General features: G+C 56.5%; 1 protein-coding gene across 2 annotated transcripts in view; it reads right to left on the bottom strand.

The window, feature by feature from the left end:
• CORO7 (coronin 7) overlaps positions 1 to 10969 on the bottom strand; it is a 57521-nt gene extending 46552 nt beyond the window's left edge. The window contains exons 1-6 of one of the 2 annotated variants that reach the window (XM_040459154.1): positions 10814 to 10969; positions 8138 to 8234; positions 7171 to 7245; positions 3391 to 3461; positions 2765 to 2948; positions 47 to 123 (exon numbers count right to left, since the gene is read on the bottom strand). In XM_040459154.1, coding sequence (XP_040315088.1) covers positions 47 to 123; positions 2765 to 2948; positions 3391 to 3461; positions 7171 to 7245; positions 8138 to 8234; positions 10814 to 10873 — 564 coding nt within the window. In that variant the 5' untranslated portion in view covers positions 10874 to 10969. The remainder of the gene's footprint in view (positions 1 to 46; positions 124 to 2764; positions 2949 to 3390; positions 3462 to 7170; positions 7246 to 8137; positions 8235 to 10813) is intronic. The other variant, XM_040459155.1, reaches the window with a different exon arrangement.
• Between the last annotated feature and the right edge of the window lie 512 nt (positions 10970 to 11481).

The following is an 11481-nucleotide window of genomic DNA, read 5'->3' as shown; positions in this document are numbered from 1 at the left end:
CCCCCCCCCCCCCCCCGGAGCCAAGTCTCACTGTCCAGCTGCTTACCTTGCATGTCGTGCCCACCAGGGCTCCATCCCGGCTCCAGACAGCACCCTGCACCAGGTCCCCATGGGCCGCCAGCTCTGTAGAGAAGCAGCCAAGGTCAGGAGGGCATCTAGTGTCTCCCCACCCTGCCCTGGGCAATGGGAGCACCAGGGAAGCGGGTGCAGGAGGACCTGGCTGGGGATAACTTCCCAGGGTGCAGGCCGGAGCTGCAAGAGCCCCTCTCCTGCGGGAAGAGCACGAGGTGCATGTCCTCCCTGACACGCTGCACTGCACCCGGGACTTCTCCCTTTAGCCCTGCCCTCAGCAGGCCACGCTTGCACTCAAAAACCTTCTGAGGCTCCCTGCTCCTCAGACGGGCTCTCACTTCCCACCCAGGGTTACTTCCAGTCACTCACCAACACACCCCACCTAAGTGACACCACCCCGTGGCTGAGCCACATTCCCACCTTGGACTCTGCTTGGGCCACCCCTGCTCCTTCCCCAGTGTGACAGTTTTGAAATATGTCCACATAGGCATAGGGGCTCAGTCAGTTAAGCATCCAACTTCGGCTCAGGCCATGATCTTGCGGTTCATGAGTTCGAGCCCCACATTAGGCTCTGTGCTGACAGCTCAGAACCCGAAGCCTGCTTCAGGTTCTGTGTCTACCTCTCTGCCCCTCCTCCACCCTCTCCCTCTCTCTCAAAAATAAATAAACGTTAAAAAATTTTTTTGGAAATACATCCACAAATTTTTTGATGCTCCTATTATAGGTTGAATTGTCTCCCTCACGAAAAGATGCTGGGACGTCTGGCTGGCAATATTGAAAGAGCATGTGACTCTGGATCTTGGGAGTCATGAGTTTGAGCCCCTGTGGGGTGTAGACATTACTTAAAAATAAATAAACGTAAAAAAAAACAAACAAGGATGCTGACATCCTAACCCTCAACACCTGCGCTATAACTTTATCCGGAAACGGGGTCTTTGCAGATCAAGTTAAGCTCGTATCATTACGGTGGACCCTAGTCCTATATGACTGGTCCTCGTGAAAAGGGAAATGTGGACACAGAATTGGACGTGCACAGAGGGAAGACGATGCGAAGACACGGAGAAGACGCCACGTACAAGCCAAGGGACACCTGAGGCTATGGACGCAAGGAGAGAGACCCAGACTGTCCACCAGGGGCAGCCAGCCGCCATGCTGTGGGGGCACTCAGGTGGCCCGGGGACAGGCCCCATGGCAAGGACTGAGGCATCCTGCTCATAGCCAGCACCGTGTCCATGAACCCTCTGAGAAGCTGAGCCTCCTGCCCCAGTCACATCTTCAGATGACGAAGCCAGTGTCTCAACTGTAGCCTCGTAAGAGACCCTTAACCAGAACCACCCGGCTAAGCAGCTCTCAGATCTTGGACCCTCAGAAATTGTGACATAAACAGATGCTCCTAATTGTTTTAAACCCCTAAGTTTTGTGATCACTTGTTCTGCAGCAGCAGAGGACCACTATGCCAGGGCTTATTGCCCCGAGATCAATCCCAGCCCTGCCACCCACTTGCTCCTTGTTCTTGGTCAAGTTGTTTAACCTCATCTGCAACATGCAAGGCCCTCAGCACAGTGGCAGCACGAGAGGACCTGAGACGCAGCAGTTACAGCTGGGTGACCCCCTAGTGACATTCTGCCTGGTAACCTTCACCTCTGCTCCAAAGGTTAAGCTGGTCTCCTTGACTATACCAGGAGCTCTCTGTGCGTAGTTTATGCTACTGGGGGCCCTTGGTTGGCCCCTGGGTCCCAGCCCCAGAGATGGGGACACCACCTTGGTGTCCCGCCCTGGTCACCCTGCACAGTTCTAGAAGGCAAGGCTGTCCTTTAACTCATTGAGCCTCGCATCTTTTCCCTAAAAAGGGGACGAGCGTGTCAGGGCCTCGGCAGAAACGACTCAGTGGCATCACCAGAGAACACCAGGGCTCCGTGGGGGTCACAGTGCAGGGTCGTAACCATTCACTGAGTAATCGGGCTCTAGACTGTCATCATCTACGCGTAGTCTAAATGTTTGTATCGCCCTACGAGTTGAAGCCTAACTCCCACTGTGTTTGGAGGCAGGGCTTGAAAGAGGTGATTAGGTCACAAGGGTAAGCCTCCCAAACCGGATTAGTACCCCTTAAGAAAGGGGCCCTGAGAGTGTCCTCGTCCCTTCCACCACGTGAGGACACACCACCAGGACGACCATCTGTGACCCAGGAAGTGGGTTCTCACCAAACACGGAACCTGCCGGCACCCAGATCTTGGACGTCCAGCCTCCGGAACCACGAGAAATGAGCGCCCCGGCTGTGGTGGTGTGTTAGAGCAGCTGGACTCGGGATGGACTAAGACAGGCTAGGTCGTGAAATCGAGAGAAGCGTGGGGGAAGGGGCTGTAAGAGAGCAAAATCCCCGCCTGGCAGAGAAGCAGCCAGACGTTTGTTTTCAAAATCGAAGTGACATACAGTTCGAGAAATAACAGTATGAGGAAGTTATTTAGACATATGGAAGAAAAACAGCTACATGAAATGAAAACAGATGCCTAAAGGAAGTGGGGACGGATGGAGCATGTGTAATACGTCTGCTGGAATCTTACCACCTTTCAAACCACGTTCACATGAAACTTTAACACAGATTTTAAAATTCACGTTAGCAAAAACATAAAGCAACAGAGTGCCGTCCAGCCGGGGGGCCGCCCAGGGTGGGCAAGGCCAGCGCGGCCCGTACCTGTGAGGGCCTGCTGCTTGGTTACGTCCCAGACCTTCACGGCGGTGCCCGCCGCACTCACCAGGACACCATCCACGGTGGGGTGGAACTGCAGTACCTCCACCTGGACGCCCTCAGGGCCCAGCACCAGCCCCGGCACCGAGGGCAGCGCCTGGCCAGGGGCCGGTAGTCGCCACAGCTTCACCTACGGGAAACAGCAGGTCGGTGAGCCCAGGGCTGGGGAGAGCCTCCAGCTGGTCTTGCCCAGGGCTGCCCCCAACCCCAGGGGTTGTACCTGGACATAGAGGCTGTGTATCCTGTGTTAGGAAAGCCAGGGTAATCCAGCCCAGGGTCATAGGGTGTAATTAGAGGCGGGGGTGGGGGAGACAGGAGCCACGGAGTGGGGCTCTGCTCTGTCTCCTCAATGTCCCACATCACCCCAGCCCTGCTCTCCTTAGGCAGCCAAGCAGCAGAATGGCAAGTCAGGGCCACAGCTCCCAGCAAGCACACAGAAGCTCACGGGAGCTGGTGTAGATCAAGGAACTGAGAATTTGGGCTAGCCCAGCCCTGGAGGCCTGTGGAGGGGCTGAGGGCCCTTGAGGGGAGGGGGAGGCGCATTGAGCAACTTGTCCAGCAGCTCCACTCACCGTCCTGTCGGCTGAACCCGTGGCCAGAAGAAAGTCATCAAAGGGAGAGAAATCCAAGTCCGTGACCAGGTCTGTGGGAGAGCAACGACTGACATGGGCCTCATGAGAACTCACCAGAACTTTGTCTCCAGCCCGATGTGATGTCTCCCCAAGGCAGAGAACCGCAGCCTAGGGTTTCACAGGGGACACCTCTGCCCACACGGTGGCGGGCTGAAAGCCCACAAGGAAAGGCACTTCTGGAAACCCCTGCCTGTGATATACATGCTCCAGAACGGGCAAAGCCCTGCGTCAGGAAGCTAGCAGGATGACAGACACAAAGCTCCTCAAACTACTGAGCACCTGCCTTTGCTCAAAACCCAGAATGCAATGCGGGGTTCAGCACATCAACATGTGAATGAATGCGAGTACCAGCCTGCTCTGGGCCCACGAGGTATTCACAAACCAGACAGTTGCCACCCAGCCCTAGGAGACCCTCACCACCTCACACGTCTCTGCAGACATGGCAAAACATGGACTGAGCACGCAGGGGGACCCCAAGGTCAGGGGTCAGGGCAGCTTCATGGAGGAGGCACGGGGAGCCCTGGGGAATATGAAGGACCAGAACAGGTTAGAACATCTGGGAGGCGGGGCCTGGATGACGGGCCTAGGCTAGGAGCTCTCTGCTCCTTAGGTCCCACCGGGGCTGACACTTGGCTTGAGGGCACCTGACCAGAGCCTGAGCAGCCAGCTGCTCTCATAAGGCAATTAAACCAGGAAGTGAGGTCTGGTGACAGGGTGCCTCAGGGACTAGCCTTGGGAGGAGGGCGGCCAGCTGGGAAGGAGCCGTCAGGTCCTAGCCAGGACCCTCCTAAGGCCTGTACATCCAGCTGCTCCTTCAGCTCTGGAAGCTCCCCAGGCTTTCAGTTCTGGAAGCTTTCCTCCAAATCCCTTTTTGGCTAAAGCAAGTTGGAGCTGGCCTCAGTTCTTTGCAATCTAAGAACCTGAACTGCTCAGGTCCGGAAGGCCAGGAGAGGGAGATAGGGGCACGCAGAGTGAGCCACAGCGCAGAGAGGAAACCCACAGTTCCTGAAACCAGCAGGGGGTGTGAGCATGATGGCCAGGCTTGCATCACCAGAGCAAGGCGCACGGTGACTTTCCCTGCTGCCTGCCGCCCCAGTGGGGTCAAGCAGGTATGCTTTCCTCTCAGGCCAGAGCCAGACTCTGGGCACCCCAGCCGAAAGAGACAAAGACAAGGAGCAGTGAAGACAGGGACTCCGTGGGACAGCCCTGGCCCAGACTCCTGGAACACTGCCACCCTGCTTGTGGGCTCCACACTGGACAGGGCAGTGGTCAGCGAGAGCCACCTGGCATTCCCAAGGGGATGAGAAGCAGCGACCGGGTCGACCTGAGTGCGCAGCTGAGCTGACAGGCCAGTGTTCCGTACGTGCATTTACCTCACCGAATCCTCACAACCACCCCTCGGGATGGCACTGTGGCATCATCCCCAAGCGGAGCATGGGGACAGAAAGGTTAAGTAACCAGCCCAGAGTTACACAGCTAAGAAAGGGCCAGGCTGGTGGTTGTGCGGGCAGTTTGGTTTCAGAACCTAAATCCTCAGCATGCCACCGCACTGCCTCTCCCAAATCGGAGCAAGCACCCAGCCGCCCCACAGCCCAGAACGCAGGACTATTCTCTCAGCGCTTCCCAGCCATCTGCTCTCCTGGGCAGCTGGGCTGGAGGGCCGCTTGGCCTTGAGCCAGGAGGCAGAAGGCACCCCCAAAGGCAGGGAGGCAGCCAGAGGCCAGCCCACCGCACTGCCCCCCACCACCGCACCTAAGAGGACAGAGTGTGCCACTGTCTCCAAAGCAGGTTCTCAGGAGCCAAAGTTATCCCGGGAGCAGTGTGCCGGCAAGGTCAACGGTTGAGGCCGTGGTGAGGCTACCAGCCCTCAGAAGAGGCTTGGTCCAGCTTCTCCTCAAAGCCCTCCCAGTAACGGGGCCTTACAACCTACAGACACCAGCAGCCCGGGGCAGTTCCCCCATGGGTCAAGTGCACCAAGCACACAGGGGTCTCACAAGACCCGGTTCCGAGTCTGGCTCAGCCAACCGCGGTGCCGGTGTTGGCAGGTTCCCGATCTCTTCAAGCCTCAGTTTTCTTAGCTAAAAAATGGTTAAAAATCTACTTCAAAAAGGTGTAAGAGCGGATGAGAAAGCAGACTTCTTCCACGTGTTACAACACAGACGAACCTCAAATCACGAAACTCCGTGAAAGAGGCCAGATTTTAAAGACTACGTGTGGTGTAATTCCATTTATGTCAAGTGTCCAGAAAAGGCTGCGCTGTAGAGCAAAAGCTGGCGAACGTCTTCTGCAAAGGGGGAGGCAGTAACTATCTCAGGGTTTGAGGGCCAGACGGTCTCTGTCACAACTACTCAATTGTGTAGTTGCTGGGAGAAAGCAGTCACAGGCTGAATGTCAATGAAGAGGCGTGACCACGTCCTCACAAGACTATTTACAAAGACAGCAGCTGGCCGGGCAGCGGAGGGAGCTCCAAGACCCTGGCAGCAGGGGCAGGAAGAGGATCCACTGGCACCAGAGGTGGAAATGAAGTAACTGCAAAGGGGCACGAGGACCCTTTGCGGAAACGTCCTAACACTGGGTTACAGATACCTACCTCTGTAACTTTATTTTTTTATTATTATTTTTTTAATGTTTACTTATTTTTGAGACAGAGAGATAGAACATGAACAGGGAGGAGCAGAAAGAGAGGTAGACACAGAATCTGAAACAGGCTCCAGGCTCTGAGCTGTCAGCACAGAGCCCGACACGGGGCTTGAACTCACGGACCGTGAGATCATGACCTGAGCCGAAGTCGGACGCTTAACCGACCAAACCACCCAGGCGCCCCTACCTCTGTAACTTTAATAAAAGTAATCACACTATTAACTGAAAACAAGTAATATCAATGGAATATAAATGATACCTCAGTAAAGTTGTAAAGAGCTTTAAGAAAGAATTAGATGAGAAAACATGGACGAGGTTCTTAGTGCATAGACGGCTCCTGACCCATCTTGGCCACCATCACTCTGTTAGCTGCTGTCATCATCGTCTGGACCCCTATGCTGAGCTGCACACTCAGACTGGGGAGCCAGGGTCAGCCCCATTCTGTCAGCCGAGGTCGCCGGCCAGGCGGCCAGGAACGCCAGCAAGCCAGAGGGACTGGCCCACAGCCTCCGCCGCAGCTGCAGAGGGACAGAAGAGGCAGCTGGGCCAGGGCTGCCGCAGCCCGGGGAGAGCAAGCCGTTCTCTTGGAGTGGGCGGACTGCCAGGCGGGCTGCCGGGCGCCCCCAGAAGCAGCTGCAGCAGACAAAAGCTCTCTTTGTGAGGGCCTGTCTGCAGCCCTGCAGCCCAGCCAGACCCCTCCCTGAAGGGCCCCAAGCAGCCCTGCTGGGGAGGATGGCTGGTGGTGAGGGGTGGCCTCCTGGGTTCCAGGGGAGCACAAGAGGCTAAGAACTCCACAGGGTTGAGTCCTCTACAGTGACTGGGAGCCAGCATCAGCCTGGAGCCTGGGCTGGCCAGTGCATAACCCCCTTTCTCAGCTTAACCACCTGCAGCACTCAGCTTCCCTTCTCTCCACCCAAGTGGAATTCCCAGCCAGGACCCAGCCTTCCAATATGGACACCATCTGCACAAATGCACAGTGAAGACAGCAAGAGGGACTGGGAACCCATGGGACCGTAGGAGTCCCTGCACCCAGGGAGGGAGGAGCAAGTTCCAGACCTCCTGGGTCCAGTTTCCACTCACCTGAATGGCAGCCCAGGTGGGCCACCTGTCTCTTGTCCTCTCCTTGGCCATCCAGAGGCACAATACCCAGCACACCTGTCAAACACACATGGAGGCTCCGACATCAGGCCTGATGGGAACTGTCTGCTGCCCAGGGCTCCCAGAGGACATGAGACCCAAAGCTTAGCCTTGAACCTTCCCAGAGCCTCCACCAATCATAAGATCATAACCCTCTGGACACAGTCAGTCCAAAGTTAGGTTCTTACCCCCTACAAGAACCTTCTGTGACATCAGATGTACAGAAGACACTGGGGAAAAGGTGGTCTTTTTAGCATTGTGGGTCATACGAGGCCAGCTTAGGGCCACCGGTTGCCCCTTTTCCCAGCTTTACCTGAGAAAGAAGCTATCACTCAAGGGCACCGGGGCCGAAAGACAGGACACAGGTCAGGGCCAATGGCATATGTGAGCCTCTAGAGATGGCTCTGTCTAAAGCCTCTGGACCTTTTACTTATATGAGCTAAAGAGGTACCCGATTTTTGTCAGTTTGAGGTCTGAGTTAATGCTAGCAACAAAAAAAGTCCCGAGTGACATAGGGAGCTTTTCAAATCTTGGTGTTCTTACTGACCTGAGCCATTCTCAGGCCCCTAGATGAGGAGGGGGCTGCATATGGGGATCAGCTGAAAACAAAGGGGACAGTCCCCTCGGTGTCTTCCTGGCCAATCTCTTAAAAACCACAGCCAGGGGAAAACAAACACACAAAAACAAACAAACCCACAGCCAGTGTAGTTTATACAAAGTATACACACATGCCCTAATCAAAATCAATCTGATTACTGCACTTGACCAGTTTGTAGGGGTCTAAGGCCCTTCATGGTGCTGACCTCTGAGCCCCATGAGGATCCCCTAAGCCTCCAACCTGAAATGAGTCTGCCCTTCTGCCCCATCCTAATTAGGATGACAATGTATGAATCTATGTCCACCTTCCTACCTGGACGGTCAGAGTTAAACGCAATCAAGTGGCAGCTGGATTTGATATGGTTCCCACACGAGGGTGTGATTCCTGCTCGAATGTCACCGATCCAGGCCTGAAAATAAAGAATAAGAATTGTGATGGACAGGCCTTTGATCGTAACTAAAGCAGGGGGTGGGTTATAAGGCAGGGAACTCGACCTTAAAGCTGCACCACTAGAAATGCATTCCTTTAGATCCAACCCTGTCCCCATTCACGCACTCCCTTAGAATATTCAAAATGTTCCTGAAATAATAACCTAAGTCATGGAGGGAACAATTTTGTCTATTAAATCTCTAATAAGGGTGTGAAGGCTGTCAGAAGTGACCTCAGGCTAAATGAAGTCAAGAAGCCAACTGAACAGTGTGTGTGGTCAGGGGACTGTTTCTGTTAAAAGGGAGAGAGAGAAGCAGAGAAAGCAGAAGTGAGCACCTAAGACAGAAGATAGACTCAACTTCCTCCAGGGCACTGCTGAAGGCCTCCACCAAGTACAGGGGGTGTCTCCTACGAGCCCCAGGAGATAACACTCAAGCTCAGAAAGGGGAAGAACCAAGGCCTCTCCAAAAAGTCTCATAGAAAGGTGAGCAATGCACCTCCACGAAAAGATGATAATGTTAACACCCCCACAGACGGGGGGGGGGGGGGGGGGGCGGGCAGAGGAGCACTTTTTCTGAAACTAAGACCAACAAGGCCCACATGTTTTCTCTGTTGGTATCAGAGCACTGTACAACACTCCTGACTGCTTCCTGACACCCGAGCGGCCTTGTTTTCCAGCCCACCCACCCACAGCACACCGGAAACCACCCCCATCGTGCAAGTTTCTATTTCATTGTTCACCTGCCATGGGTAGAACATTACCTTCTTGCATTATTTTTTCCTCCTGATTCATGTTTACTGTTCAGAGTGACTGGGAATATCTCTGAAAAGGAGAACAGATCACCTGTCCTCCCCTCTCCCTAACCTAAAGTGTTTAAAGCTTTCTCTGTAATCCCTGGTCCCATGCTTGACTGTTTACATTGCTGGACTAAGGCCCACCTGGGACAAGCCCCAGGGCCCATCAAGTATACTCGAGACCCTTTCAAGGAGCGCTGATGGCACTCAGAAAGACGGTATTAATGCAAATCTGAGCCAATCTCTACCCAATGCTCTCCACTTTCGACCTTTTAATGGCTCCCAACCGCACTCAGAAAACACCCAACTGGGGGGGCCTGGGTGGCTCAGTCGGTTAAGCATCTGACTTTGGCTCAGGCCATGATCTCACGGTTCGTGGGTTCGAGCCCCGCGTCAGGCTGGGGACTGACAGCTCAGAGCCTGAAGCCTGCTTTAGATTCTGTCTCCCACTCTCTGCCCCTCCCCCACCTGTGTTCTGCCTCTCTCTCAAAAACGAATAAATGTTTTTAAAAGCTTTTCTTTTTTTTTTTTAAAGAAAACCATCCAACTTCTTCCTGTGGTCCTTGAGCTCTGCAGGACGGCTCTGGACTCATGTGACACACCCTGCTTCCCCAACACTGCCCCCCATCCACCCGGGGCTCACCTTCCATTCCTCTGCTAGGCTCTTTTCCACCCTAATTTTCTTGTATCTGGCTGCTTCTCATCCTTCTGGTCTCAGCTTAAATGTCACCTCCTCCCTGCAGCTGACCCTGACCACTGTACTGAGAATGACCTCCACGTGGCCATTTAGCTCCTGTGTTCTTCAGGGCACTTACTACAACTTGCAGAGCCCTTGAAGGCCTGTCTGCTTGCTGGCTGTCTCCCTCACAGGGGTGTAGGCAGTACAGAGGAAGGAAAGTGCGGTCGTGTTCACAGTGGTGGTTTCAGGAGCAGAGGGGAAGTACAGAGGAAATATCGTCCAGAGATTGAAAACTGGGCTTCTGCCCCAGGCTACCCTGCTGTGCTTTTGCTCCTGATGGGGTTACTAGAGGTCAGTTCCTAAGCCTTCCAAATAACATTGGGAGCAGCAGACCAGGACTGGCATCATCTCTAAAGCATACCTCTCATCAGGCCGGCTGCCCTTCCGGGGGTCTGAGACGCCCCCTAACACCTGGCTCAGCTCTTCCTCTGGGCTCCACCTCCTTGGGCCTCCCCAGACCCCACCCAGCCCCTGGCAGCATCACCCCAGTAAGAGAAGAGCTGCTCTTGCGCCAGCCAGGAGAGAAGGAAGCGCCGGCGGAAGCCCGAGGGAGGGGCGCGCCTCTGTCTGAGGGGCTCCTGTTCTTCAGCTGACACACCCGGACTCGCGGAGGCCAGGGGAGAGACAGGCATCCCTTCCACACCCCAGCCCCGGGCAGGGCCGATCGGGGCGGCAGGGAGGAGCTGGTGCCAGCAGCGCCCGGCCGCGGCTCCCCAGTGAGGCCGACCGGAAGCGGAGAAGGCAGGCAGCCTCGCAGGCCTCAGGCCTCCGCCGGGTCGGGCTGGTTACACCAGTTGGGGGTCCCAGGGCGAGGCGGGGGAGCTAGCGAACCGCGGGTCTCTCGAGAGGAGAGAGAGAGAGACCGGGTCAGGCAGCTCCGGACTATGCCCTCCGGGTGCGACGGAACAACCCGGACGCCGGGCCCAGGCCTGAAGGGGGCGCCCCGGGGCAGGAGGGCTCGGGGGTCCCCGCGCGGGTCTGGGGAGGGGGAGGGGCAGGGTGCGGGTCCTGCGGGCAGGGCTCACCTCGCGTCGGGACGGCCGGGCCTCCATGTGCCGGAACTTGGACACCTTGAAGCGGCTCATGGCGACGGGGAAGGCGGCGGGCGCAGCTTCGAAGACCCGGGCGTCGGCTCTCAGGTGCACGGAGAGGCAGCCGTGACTCCCGCCGCCTCCGGCCCCGCCCGCGGCCACCCCTCTCGCGGCCACGCCCTGGAACGCCCCCGACCAATCACAGCCCGCTCCGGCCCGCCTGGCCCCGCCCCCGGCCAATCGCCGCATAGCTGTCCTGTGAGGCCACGCCCGATGCCGGCGGGCTAGCCGCGCGGGCGAGGTCACGTGCCGCGTGCGGGTCTGGTTGTCCCCGGCTCTGCGGGGCGTGCTCCTAGGCGGGGGGGCAGCGTCCAGGTTTTGCAGTCAGGGGTTTGTCACGGGAGGCTCCGGGGTATGCGGGGCGCGGCCGGGGCGGAGAGGGGGCAGACGTGGACCAGCTCCACTTCGGATACTGGGACCGTGCTCAGGACAGAGCAGGCGCTGGCCGCGGTCACACAGCTAACGAGTGGCAGTTGGGGAAGGAACGGGAACCCGGGTCTGAGGCATATCCCAGCCGCGGGCCCTCTCTAGGCCGGGTGGACTTGAAGGCCGGGCTGGGGCCTTCAGCGTCTCGGCAGTTAGGGCACGTCTTGGCTGCAGGG

This window comes from Herpailurus yagouaroundi, unplaced genomic scaffold (assembly GCF_014898765.1).
Source record: "Herpailurus yagouaroundi ecotype Mexico unplaced genomic scaffold, PumYag 222, whole genome shotgun sequence".
NCBI lineage: Eukaryota > Metazoa > Chordata > Mammalia > Carnivora > Felidae > Herpailurus > Herpailurus yagouaroundi.
This window is presented reverse-complemented; position numbering and strand designations above follow the sequence as displayed.